Source organism: Mercenaria mercenaria, chromosome 13 (genome assembly GCF_021730395.1).
Source record: "Mercenaria mercenaria strain notata chromosome 13, MADL_Memer_1, whole genome shotgun sequence".
NCBI lineage: Eukaryota > Metazoa > Mollusca > Bivalvia > Venerida > Veneridae > Mercenaria > Mercenaria mercenaria.
Window position 1 is genome coordinate 78235888 of NC_069373.1, and position 13992 is coordinate 78249879.

Consider the following 13992-nt stretch of genomic DNA (forward strand, 5'->3'; position numbering starts at 1 on the left):
GCCATGCCTAAACTAAGACTAAACATGTCTCCAGCTGTCAGCAATAAAACAGTGTCCCAATCTGAAGTATATCTTCAAAGTCAGAAAAAGTACATGCAGTGATTTTATTTTGTATAATTCAAAAAAATCATTGAACCTATAAACACATAAGCGTCAAAGTTACTTTACAAGATTAATTTGTTGTTTTTATTTTTATTATTCACACCGGCACACTTTAGGATATACAGCTTCCAGAGTCAGGAAGGAACAAAAATGCCCTCTAGACATTATTCTGACACAGATGGTCACCTGGAAGAATCAAGGATAGCTTCATCAAATTCTATATCCAAAGTCAGCAACTATAATCACTCGACAACGAAGGCCCCCCTACAATCATGTCAAAGTTTAGCTAGGTCTTACTCTCTGACGGGATTATGGGTATTACTTTTTAACTGACATTTTCGTTCAAATCAAGGTTAAATAGTAATAAACTGATGACTGTAGAAACGGTGAAGAAGAAATCTTTCCGAGCACAAGAAGATAATCATTGAAAATTTCTACCACTGCATAAAACGTATGTAAATATGCGCAAATAAAGTCATAAAAGTCCGAACTTTTCACGTAAAAACATCTCAAACAAAAAAGTTTGAGTGGACAGAAAATGTCCCATTTCATATAAATGTCAGATCATACATCATTTAGCTACATAGGTTCTCCCAAATGTACATCACATTAGATGTTTTTCTTCTATCATGCGGCATGCTTTTCTAATTTAAATGTTAACATTTCGTATGCTTGTCGTTAATGCTGAGGTGAATAATATTCCTTGCCTTAAATTGGATACGTTTCGAGTTGATTTATTTCGCGACGTATTAGTTGGGCACGTTTATTCGTGCTGTTACAAAATTTGCTTCTCGTAGTTTTATTGTAAGCATTAAGCACAACATTTGTTACTTAAATTCAAAAGGTCCAGTGTACACGATCATTAGCGAAATTAAAACCTCAGCAAACATTATCCATCTTACTCCTAACAGCTTGACAATAAGTGTATTTCCTTAATATTATCTGTCAAACACGGGCCTTGTAGACTGTGACACAAGATATTTGTTACAGCAATTTGGATGACATTTTCCACTTTGTCTTTTCTAATTTTGTTTAATTTATGAGTATTATTGTTCATATTTTCAGTTATGACATAAAAAGTGGACTTTTGAATAATGCTTTAAACAATTTAATCATCATTGTATATCATTTGCATATGCATTTGATTTGTTTTCAACAATAAAACAGTATTTTAGTATATACTTAAGTGTTGTGGAAACTCCTATTATAGTGCAAATTTTGGTTGCAGTTAAAGTTTGATTGATTTTTGGACAGAAGTAATGTTTTCAAACGTTACACAGTATTTCCGTTCTGTAACCGCAATATACCATCTCCATAAGTAATTGTTAAGTTCCAGTACAAGTTAGAAGTGGGCAAAAAAGAACTTCAGCAATTATTGTCTATTTTGAAATCATCATGGATTACACCAGGCTCGTCTTTGTATTGAACTCCAAACATCTTAATTAATTCACAGTACAACACCTTCAGATTTCAAATATAAATGCACCCATAGTAAATTTCCTTTGTATTTATTCAGTTAAAAAAAAACAGAATCAATAAGAGCAGCTGATCAAAAATGAAATACTCATGTAGATTTTATGAATGTAATATAAAATAGGACAAATGGATGGCTTAGGACCTCCTTCATACAAATATCATGAAATCATTAAATGTATTATTCATTATTTTTATGCAAATAGAATTCCAAGGCATGGTTAGCATAACTAAAGAAGCACACATCTTAAACCGAATAGCTAGAAAATTGTCATTTATACTTAAAGTCATTTTGACCTTCACACTTGTCCGTATACTTTTATTCATGTTTTTACATTGTTTTAACAGTATTTTAGTAACCTGTAAACGTAAGTCAGAGAAATTCCTGCAGCCGCTACCTTTATTAACCAGTTCTTAAATAACTGACAGCGTCAACATTTGAAACAGAAAGTACAGGACACGGTTCCTTCAACGTTTCAACTTCAGTCAAATAACATTGAAATCAAACACCCTCGCATAAGATTCAAACTCAATATACTGTTTAACAGGTCGGGCTTCCTTTAATTTTAATCTATACAACTGCATAACAACTCATTTTAAATCTTAAGCATTCCTGGGTCACATGTGGCCAGTACAAATATTGGATCTAAAGCACAGGTGTGATTCAAAAGGGTTTAAACACATGTATTAAAGAAAGACTGACTATTTTGTCCTACCCGTTCATTCAAATAAAATATCATTTTACCAATATGCTATACTCAGATAGTCACATATCCTTTCCGCAGCCCTAACGTACTAAAACGTATTAGCGTCTGATGGCCCTTTCACGCTTCCGTAGAAACAACATTTATTACACGAAACTTATTTTGAATCACATATTTATCTCTGATTCATGTAGGTGAATTTTAATTGTCATATCACTGATAAAATTTACTTACAGTCGTGTACAACTGAAATACCTTCGAAAAATGTCATTTAACCCAGCAAAACTAGTTGCATTCAAGTGATCATCAATTACATCTTCTTTCGAAAAAAAATCAAAAGGGCATTGGTTATAAAAATCATTCAATCCATTAACCCTTAGCCTGCTACATTTCTAAAATGGACAGGTCCATTTTTCAATTTTGACTACCATTTATTATTTGAAGAGGTGTTTACTGAAAATGTACTGACTGAATAGCGAACAGTGCAAACCATGATATGCATTTTGTTTACGTAAAACATGAATAATTTATACGTATCGCAACAGACATCGATAATTCTTATAGAATAGAACCAAATGTAAAAGAGGGATTAGATATCAACCATTTTACAATAATATTCGACTTCCGTTTAATTTAAACTAGCAGTTATTATAACAAATGACTTTATATATTATTTACACTGTAGCGCAGTTTTGCATGAAGTTGCATTCAAAACGAACAAATATTTGATACGACTGGTAATAGGCCATAGTTACAAAAGCTTTCAGGATGTAAGGATTGGGAATTCTTGCATTAAAGCTACTTTTTTCACTCTATCCGTCAGAAAAGTCGCGTGGCGATTCACGTGCTATTAATACATGATTTTTATTTTTGAAATGCTTTGCCGGGGACTGACATATATCCTTGCGCAGATGGAAATCTAGTATCTGCGTCTTGTTTGTCCCATAATAAGCCCTTTTGTAGTATAAAAGATGAAATCTAATCCTTAGTATGTTTTGCTGTGTCAGTTACCAACCCCAACCGCACTGCCTCCAACAATGTACTTACTTCTTCCTCTATTTACTCCCTTTTTTAACTCGGCGTCGGTTCAGTTTTTGTCGATAACCTTGAATGTATTGAATTGCATGTAACTTCTGCGATTGTTGGATTTTAGGAATCATATTTATGAACTACGTTCGTATTTATCCGTACTCGAAATGTGTTCGTACTCAAAATGATAACTCGAATGTAAAGTTATTATTCTTGAAATTCTGTTCCTGTTTACCAAATTTCTCAGTAATATGCAAAGTTATGCGTAAAGTCATGTTTGTAATAACGAGAAATAAAAAAATATGTTTAAAAACTTTCAATACATGCTTTTGGTAGTGTTGTTGATTTGTGGGCCCCGGTTATGGATATTTTAAACATGTTTACCGTTTCCAAGAACAACAGAATGGTACTAAATAATTGTACCGGAATCGTAAAGTCATCAATATGAAAACAATAAATTTAGTCGTCGTGTCATGTTTGTATGCAAGAATAGCGACAATACACAATACACGTTTGTTTTGTGTATTAACGTCTGCAGAAACCCTACATTCCCGCGGGCGTCTGCAGACGTTAATACACAAAAAAGTGTATTATCCCTATATTAATATTTTCTGACAGAAAGCAGAAAAAAGTTTTAAAAGTCCTTGGTATTTGCTGTTCTAAAGAATTTAGATAAATCCATGGTTTATAGTAGAGTGATGTCGGGTAAGTCTGCGAGTCCAAGCGGAACTTAGGCGCGCTATTGTTTTACATTAAGATCTTGATCTTTCTCCCGCAGAAATATTTGGAAGAGTTATCGCAAGTCGTATCTCCATCTTGAAAATGCTTTTGAAAATTCAGTCATTTTCGAGTTGCAGCATGAGGACAGACGAGAAAGATGTCATTGACAGCAATTATGGAGGAAAATATTACTAAGATGCCAAGGATACAGGACAGAATGGGGGCGCTTTGTTAAAATAATTTGCTATGAGAAAGAGTGCTGCAAATAAAATATTTTGTTTTGCTTTATGTCTTGTATAATTCGGTAAAAAAAAAGTATGCAAGGAAAGGGCCTCGTTACGGCTAAAAGAATTACCCTCGAGCTGGATATTCCCATCTGCATATATGTATACAACGCGTGACATATTACTATAAACTGTCACTGGTTGATTTCAAAGGTGTACACAGAACAGCCAGGTCTCAAATCGATCTTTCCTCCACAACCTTGGGACCAGACAGAAATATAAACTCATGTTTCCAACAGTTACAACATTTACAATAGAAATCAAAACAAAAGCCTATAATGATACAGAATATTACGTAAATATTAATAATTTCGCGAGAACTAGTGAAACTTGAATAAGAACATTCTGATATTTGTATCGTAAAGTACGGTCATAATTTTCCGAATAACTGAACCCTTCCTCTGAGTAGTGTTGCGGATATGCGAATTATTTGCATTCTACTTATTAAGCTAAAATCTTTCACAGGATGTATGTGAAATTTAGATCTTCTTCGTCTAAGCGAAATATTTCCTAATAATAGAATTTCTTCAAACTTTGGATAATGAAGGACAATAATCTAAGGAATAAAGATATGCAATACAAGTCATAGGTCACTAGTATTGAAAAACAGTTATCTACCCTTGAAAACGGTATTTTTGGGGAAAATTCCGTTTTCAAGGGCAGATAACTCTTTTTTAGTGATGACCTATGACTTTTATTGCAAATCTTTGTTTCTTAGATCATTGCCCTTCAATATCCAGAGTTTGACGAAATTCTATTATTGGGAAAAATTTCGCCCATCTCAAATACAAAGACACTAGCGTACGCTTAAAAGGTACTGATACTGTCGTCCTCTTCTGCAGCTTGAACCCAAAAACTATTAACACCTTATATTATCCACTACACCATCAATTTCACGGCGCGCACTTCTTTAAGTTCAGTTTATTCGAATCTCACTTTGATTTTGTGTTTCAATCTGTAACTGATTTTTAAATTTCTTTATGCTTTTCTATAAAATACGCACGTTTTTTAGGATTTTTACGGTATAGAGAGAAAATCTACCGTTGTCGATGCATAACTAAATATGCATCTGACATCAGGAATAAAATCTGAATTCTATTCCTTACGGATTATTGAGTGTTGGAAGTTAATTTCTACAATGAAAAATTGTTGTTTTTTCCTCGTTTCTTTTATATGTTTTGTATTTTTGTCGACAGCGGCCGTGTTATGTACGACGACTTTTGACGTTAAAGAATTAAACGCATGTCCACCGCAGGACTCGAAATTCCTAACGTTGGTTGAACGTTCCTTAGAACAGTGTGTTGAAGAATGCGCGCGAAGAAAAAGTTGCGCAGTTGTAGGGTATAAGCGTGTACTTCGGTTATGCGAGCTTCATATGAAGAGTTCGACGCCGTCTGTTTCTGATAACCATTGTATCATGATAATGCGAGATGACATACACGGACTAAAGCAGGTTTGATGGTTTATCTTTCTAATTTAACTTCATTTCTTTCTTAAAAATATTTTTATCGATTTGTTTTTTAGCTTGGTTTCTATTGAAGCCTTCAGTACAAAGAGTAGTTGTCGGAAAATTCCATGCTTTTTGGTAGCTTTATATTTTTTGCATCGTACATTTTAATTTAGTATAAATATCATATAAAGTAAGAAGCACCGGCAATTTAAAAACAAAATCTAACTTCTCGCCAAATATAAATTCTCTAGTACTAGTACAAGTCATAGAACATCCTAACAGAAGCAAATTTAACATCTTAGAAAATATGTTTATGAATAGCGAAATTATTGTTTGATTCATCAAGTAGTGCTAGTTATCAAATAAAAGTATACGTATTCTCCGTATAAAATTTTAGCATTCTCAGGTTGTGTTTGAAATTTTAGGTCTTGAAACTTCAGGATAAACATGTTTTCAAATGTTCATAAAAATGCCACATTGCGCTTTTATACTAGGTAACACATTTTGTAAGTTTCCGTTTTATGTTAATATAAACCAAAATTGCAATTCAAAAATGTTTTATATCTGCAAGAGAATATAAATTCCCGCGTCAATGTGGAATAAAATCATTGAAGTGTCCACCTGAAAAACTAGAATTACGGCACTAACATGTTTGAGGAAGACACTGGCTTTTTTTATTATTCTTTGTTGGTTTTAACTTCACAACGACACAATTATAGGTCATATTGCAACTTCCTAGCTTTGATAGACCCAAGGTGCTCCTCCGTGCATTATTTCATCACGGGAGAGCATCTGGATAGAACCATCAACCTTCCGTAAGCCAGCAGGATGGCTTCCTCAAATGAAATATTCTATGCCCCAAGCGGGGTTCGAACCCACATCAGTGAGGGGCAAGTGATTTGAAGTCAGCGACCTTTACCACTTGGCAAATAAGGCCCCGAGGAAGACATTGAAATAGTAAATGAAAGGAACAGAATATTAGTAATAATTTCCAATAATCTAGATGGTATAATCCAAGAGTTCAATGTTTGAAATAAACTTATCGCATGACTCCCTTGTTGGAAAATCACTTTCTCTATGTAACCGCGTAGAATTTTATCAGTAACAGTCTGCCTCACAACTATTTCGTATCTATCTGCTGTACAATATAGTTCAATGCGGAATAATTTACCACCTCTGACGTCATTATCGTTACAGACCGAAAAATTTGGCCTATTCTATCACCACCTTTGAGGCAGTGGACTTGATCACAAACTTACAAGTACTCATGTCCAGTAAAAAATAGTTCAAAATACTTTAAATATATACAAATGGCGCGGTAATTTACTACGAATAACATCTTTTTTACTTTACAGGGTCGTTGAATGGATAACTTATATATCACCAAATTGCAGCATCATATTGATGATATGGTCAGCCGAATCAAATCCAATATGTATTGGGTTTCTAACTATCAAAGCGCTGTTAGCGCTTGTGCCATTTTTGGAATGGATTCTTTTTATACACGTACTAACATAAATCACCTTCCATCAGTACTGTACTATCAGTACTTTGATTTTGATATATACACTAGGTGAGCTGAAGCATAACAAATGTATTAGGTTCCTTGTAGCTTCGTTCTACATCAGACATTTGCCTCATATGTTGATTATGGTGGCATCTCACATATTACTATTGGCTGTTATCTTATAACAGCAGGTTATTAGTCGGTTTCTATATTTGGATAATTACTTTTATTCTAGTAAACAGACATACAATACACCGTTTGCCGTTTCAATTATAAACTGCTATCACATATTTGCAATTATTGAATATGAAAGTTGATATGTATAATACATAATTGTGTAATTTAGTCATTGTGCTTGTTTCTGAGACATTTGCATATTAAGAGATCACAATTACAGGCTGATTTTAACGTTATTTGGAATTTATATATATTTTATCTTAAAAGTATAACGTTGGTTCTAATAAATTCACTCACGAGTTGCCATTAAATAGAGGATATTACATCAGTGTCTTTTCATATTCACTTTATTAAACTCGTTGAATAAAATCGCCTCGCATTTTATCAATTTTGTTCAATGAGTTTAATAAAGTCAATGCGAAACACACTAAAATCGGAAAGTAAACTGTGCCGAGGAGACTATTAATATACAGAAAAAAATATTCTAATACAAGCTTGCGGCTAATCATTACTCTATATGTATATATAAAGTTAAATGCATATTTTAAATCAAATATTGTTTAAACCAACTATTACAAAGGAAACATGTATTGTGTTTTGTCTGAATTTACAGATTTTCGAAACCAAGGGGTGTCAATGCTGGGCGGGCTATATCTGCAATTGGCAGGATGTAAATTGCTCATACTTTGAGATTTAATGTTTCTGTTTTGTATCAAGATGCTTACCGTACGTATATAGATTTTAGCAATGTAATTATTGCAAATGATGCATTTTAAAAGTCTGTTTACAGGATAGCTGTGGAGAGTGGCAAGTATTCGAAACAATTGCCGGAGTTGAACATTGTACAGTGAAAGGTAATAATAATAGTACTAGTAACAACAATAATAATAATTACTATTATTATAATAATAAATAATAATAGTAACAAAAATAATAAATTAAACATATTTGGTTACAGCCAGTCTAACATATGGTCCTCTAACATGATAATTTAAGAATTCGTCCTTAGTATTTAACATAGGTAGTGAAGTTATGAATTAAAATAAAGTATTATGAACAAATTAATCCTTAGTGATAAACGGTATGTAAACCAATGCAAAGAGTTTAAATTCTAGGCAATATCAGAAGATAAAATTATGTAGTAAATGTTATTTGTAATCCGCGCACCAAAACCCTAAAAACACTTATGTAAGAAAATTACGAAAAGAAAAAGCGTTGAATCACAAAAGAAAGACCTTGACGAACATTTTAAAGATTTTTAAAATGTAACATTTACAGCATAACCTTGCTGTAAATTTGCACTTTGCTTGGTAATGTAAACTTGTTAAGTCAAGTTTAGAATATTCTTTATGCTATACTGGCATGTTCATTAGTTTGAAATTGGGAAAGGTCAACAGGAAACACTTCTTGTGCATCTAACACTCAAGTTTACAAAGAAAACAAGTCAGATGTTTGTCAGTGTATTAGATTTGTTCTGCCCGAGTATTGATATTTAAGTAACCCGAATACTGTTTTAGACATTGCCGTTGGAGCTGAAATGCCAGATAGACTAAGATAATGAATTGAAAGGGAAAGTAAATAAGTATATTTATGATTTTCGTATATCAATAGAATGTAAACCACAACCATACCTCAGAAATGGGCAGTTCTTGGGAAATAAAAATGAAGTTGGTTCAAAGAAAGCCGTCAAGTGTAATCATGGATATATCGAAGAGAACAACACTAAATCTGTAGAGTGCTTGAAAGAAGGAATCTGGAGCCGCAATGTATCATGCGTTCTTAAAGGTAAATGATTTAATAAAACATTGCTATACATTGTTTTGTTTACTTAAAGTGTCTGTATCGGAGAGATATTTCCTGTAAGTCAAATAAGTACTAGTACGTATCGGGTTTCAGTAGTAGAGGCCTCGCTATATGTGATTTTTTAGAATTTCTTTTGAAGTCTCTAAACTTCAAGAAATACTGATGCCTCAGTTCTTGATTCGAGCGACGCAATAATTTGTTGTGATGTCTTGTATTTGTGTTGAGACTAGACAGAAATTCTAAATTTCTAAAAGCTGTTGTATAACTGTATCTGAAATTTCTCTGTCGTTAAGATAACTGGAAACGTTTTGCGAATTACTGAAGCTTTTGTGGACATTAAAACTGAAAAGTAAATACGATTTATTACCTGTTGCAGAATGCCCCAACGAAATCGGGATAATTGAACTTAAAGAAGATTTCCGACTAAAGATTTTTAACAATAGCAAAAGTCATGAGAATGCATCAAACACATGTGCAAATGAACCGAATGGACATCTCGTGGTGCTTGATAAAGAGTGGAAAATGGATGCAGTCTCAAACATTTTGACTTCATGCTCGGGTAATACAAAATAGCACACATTTATACTCGTATTCTCTATATCGTTGCAACACAACAGTTATATTACAAGGCATGTTTCAGGAACAAATTAGGCGTGTTATAATTGTTGAAAGCTTTATCTTTATCCATTGTTTTTATATACAGGAAGTGGTGAAGTAATACATCTGCTTCGTGTGCACGTGAGCGTTTCAAATTTTGAATTATGCGTTTCAAATTGATAAAAAAATTAATCAACATTTAAAGACCTTTTAGGTTGTGTTGTAAGTATTACATAACATAACTTCATGCTGTCATTTAATTGCTAGTCTAAAAGAACTACTTAAACAGCCGCGTATAAAGCTTTGTTGATATCTGTACAGAATTTGTTAGTTGCCAGTTCTTGATGTTGGCAGGGTCATATTTATATTAACAAGTCAGTGTTCAAACAAGTGAAAGTAAACATATTTGTAATGTTTTACTTAGGTAGCTTATGCCTGATTATTATAGGTTATGAAGGTAAAAAGGACTTTTGGACAGACGGAAACTGTTTTTCCAAAAAGTGCAACTTTACAGTTGGAGAAAGCATGCCGACGACGCAAAAATTCTGGCACATAAATAAATCAGACCATCAGCAATGTGTACGTTTGCAGTACGTTGAAGAAGTTGGAGTTTACAGGTGGAACGACACATCCTGTTCTGCTCAATACCCTTTTATATGCGAATACTGAAGTTATCTTCTTGAATTACTGTGAAATCATTAATATTCGTGGGGGACTAATTTTCGTGGATTTCGTGGTTGAGTCAATCCACGAAATTTAATCCCAACGAACAAGTAAAATTCCCATTCATTTTATGTTCAAAAGTTGAAATCCACGAATTCATATCCCCACGAAATTGCCGTTTTGACCAAAACCACAAAATTTCATGCCCACGAAATTTAATGATTTCACGGTATCATTAATACAATAATTTGATAAAGTATCGAATCAGTCTAACGTAGATATTCATTTTGAAGTAATTAAACAAGGAATTATTAATATTTTCACACAAAAAAACAACAGTTTCTAACAATGTGATCCTTACATTTTAATTGGAATTAGAAGATTATCAGAAAGATTATTTTTATTCATATGATATATACTGATGTGTATTCAACTAACTGTCAGTGTGATACATTGAAGGGGTAACTTGAAAGCCATGTCCCGAGATGGATACAACATAATGCTCACTGAATTAGCAAAATTTAAATATTTCCCTCGGCTAGAAACAGCAAATATAATGGTTTTGTAAAGTAACCCTGCAACAAATATGTTGTCATAGCGGTACATTCATTGCGTACGCAGTATGTTAAAATTGTATATGGCTGTAGTGGTAGACATGCTAGGACCCTTGAAGATTTTCTTTTGTCTGCCTTAATTTAGATAATATAATCCTAACTACACTACATGTTACAGCATGAGTAAATGTATCCAATAATATTTGCCAAGACAGAAATTTTCGATATGCCATCAGCTGATCTATGGGAACATGGATGTACCTGTGAAAGAGATTTTAAGTTAAGCTCATAGTCAGACATCATCAATAGCTTTAAATTCGGACGTTCTATTAAGAATTTTGCTCCTATACAGTATATCCCAGACAGCTTCAGTTAATTAAGTGAATGGCTTTTTGATCTCAGATGACCAAGTTTCAAACTTGAACTTAATTTCATAAAATAATACATTCTGAACAGGTTTCACTCATTTCCGGTAGAAAATGAGACTTTAGAGTACCAACAAGGCTTTTCTGTGACCCGGTGACCTAGTTTATGTAGGGATAACGCATGTTTTTTCGTGTTATAACATCTGCAGAATCCCGAGGGATTGGTTGGTGCCCGAGCCCATTAGTGTGAGGGTACCAACGTATCCCGAGGGATTCTGCAGATGTTATAACACGAAATAAACATGCGCTAACGCTATTCTAGCATAAAACGCTTAAAAACTGATAAATGAATACAATGTCACTCAACGTAATTAAATTTCCAAGAAATGCGCGGGAATGTCTGAGTTGCTTTTTACGTTGACGTCATTTCGTTTTGAATTATCCGATTTGGGGCCGAATGACGTTTACGCTTTGCAACGGAACGCGCATATATAAAAAAGTGTTATAACAGCACGCGAGCGCGAGAATCTCTCTGTTAACACACGTTTTCTCTCCTGTTAAAACACCCCCGAAAAGTGACAAGAACAGCAGTTTTATGCTAGAATAGTCACAAATAATTCGCTTTCAAACTTGACCTATACTTCTTGTAAATAAACTGTCTGAACAATATTCATTATCAGATTAAACATGTGGAATCGAGAGTGTTAAGTTTTTATATGGTTTCAACTAGTGAAGCTTATATTTGACTTCAATGACTCAATATTGAAATAATGACCTAGATTTTATTTAGACAAAAAAAATGGCCAGGTTTCATGTAATCATGTAAATCAACTGCAAAATCAACATCTGGTGTGTTAACAAGGATTTTTTCATAATTTGACTTATTGACCTTGTATCTGAACCGACACAATCCAAATTTGAATGTGTCTTAGATTTTCTCATGACTAGATTTCATGTATTTGTTAAGGTATCTATGATTTGGTCTAATTTGTAACCCCAGATAACCAGTTTCAAATTCTTCCAGGTTGTTATCGAGGCAAACATTTTCATAATGGATTGGCGTAAAGAGTGATAATTTAATACTTCAGTATACAGTGACCTACTTTACTGAATGGGGCTGTAAGCTTAACTGTAATTTTATGACAAGGTTACAGGCTATTTTAAGTAATTCTTTATCTAGTTTGGTCTTAGAACAGCCCCACTTACTTTATAAATTCACATAAGCAGTAGTTCTTGTTAATAAACAGGTGACTTCCTGGTTTTGCAGACATGTTTTTGTTGATGTATTTGCAATGCATTGTGTGTAGTTGCTTAGCTAGATTTCATTTACATTGTTGTGTGAAATGTCATTTACATTGCTTGCAAGATACTCCCTTAAAAGGAAATTTGATTGTATAATCATTTAGATTATTCTTTTTTCTTTCTTTTCATACTAATATTTATTATGATCCTTTAAGTGTTAATAGAAATATTGGCTTTTGTTTCCTAACAGTCAGGCAACAGTTCACAGCTTCCACAACTCCACAGTATTTTGTGTGAAACTTGATTCACATTTCTTTGTGTGGAGTTCACATATCCTCACATGTTAGTGTGCGCTTCCACACTTATTTTTGTGAAGTTTGGGAGGTATAAATACTCCACTGTGTTTTCAGGGTTCGCAATCTTAAATCTCTGGCCTTGAGCGGCTGTTATACTTAATAATTCTACAGAAATATTTAAAGAAGCTTAACAAATTTTATACAAAGATTGTCTCACCTGGTGTGTTTTTATAGCTGCTGTATTTTAACTTTTGATAAGCATTTTAAACTCTTAACTGAATAAAACTGCTATTTTTTATTGGATCTTCATTTAACTGTTGCTCTTTTGTGTGTCAGTTATCAAAATTTACCAGATCTCGAGGCAGGGTTTAATTATTATCATTAATGAAGATTAGTCCTGATAGGTAAAATAACTTATTATCACACTATTCTTGTGTACTGTGAAATGTTTACAGATTATTGTGTGTATTTCTGAATGATATTTGTTGCTGAACATGAACTGTTTCTGTGGAAATTCTTATTTTAATAAACTTTAGTTTAACTGCTAAAGGAGTTGACAATTTCTGTTGTTGAGTACAAGGAAACCTGCCAGCCTTAGTTACCTCCTGTATGTTTAACATAATTATAGAAGTATAGAAGTTTCCCCAAAGGTTTACTTCAGCCATAGTGTAACACTATCAAAAGCTGCCGCTATTAGCCAATTGCCTTCTACAAATTCGACTATATCATAGATAAATGAAGTTTCCCTAAAGACTACATCGGCCATAGCGTAACAATATTAAGGGTGTTAACTCTGGTGCACCTTTTGGGTTGAAAGTCTGCTTTGCGTGCGCGCACATTTCAAAATATACCTGCACGTACAAAAATATTCGTGCACGCGTAAATATGTACGTTTATCTGTATATTTTTATACGTGCACGCGTAAATATGTAGATGTACGTTTATATGTACGTACGCGTGTTTATATAGTGCACTTGTAATTACGCGTGCACGTATAAATTTACGCGTGCACGTCCAGATATTCGT

At 33.5% G+C, this 13992-nt stretch overlaps 1 protein-coding gene across 1 annotated transcript; it reads left to right on the forward strand.

Annotated features, from left to right (window-relative positions):
* Positions 1 to 5436: 5436 nt before the first annotated feature.
* On the forward strand, positions 5437 to 13514 carry LOC123529284 (uncharacterized). Its single transcript, XM_053522404.1, has 5 exons — positions 5437 to 5765; positions 8237 to 8300; positions 9058 to 9231; positions 9626 to 9808; positions 10295 to 13514. Exons 1-5 carry the CDS (start codon positions 5451 to 5453, stop codon positions 10513 to 10515), a joined length of 957 nt encoding a protein of 318 aa, XP_053378379.1. The 5' UTR covers positions 5437 to 5450; the 3' UTR covers positions 10516 to 13514.
* Positions 13515 to 13992: the final 478 nt, after the last annotated feature.

Coding starts and splice junctions, on each gene's coding strand:
- LOC123529284 (XM_053522404.1), top strand. CDS start 5,451: ATGAAAAATTGTTGTTTTTTCCTCGTTTCTTTTATATGTTTTGTATTT. Junction 8,301..9,057: donor TGAACATTGTACAGTGAAAG/GTAATAATAATA, acceptor GTATATCAATAG/AATGTAAACCACAACCATAC. Junction 9,232..9,625: donor TGTATCATGCGTTCTTAAAG/GTAAATGATTTA, acceptor TACCTGTTGCAG/AATGCCCCAACGAAATCGGG.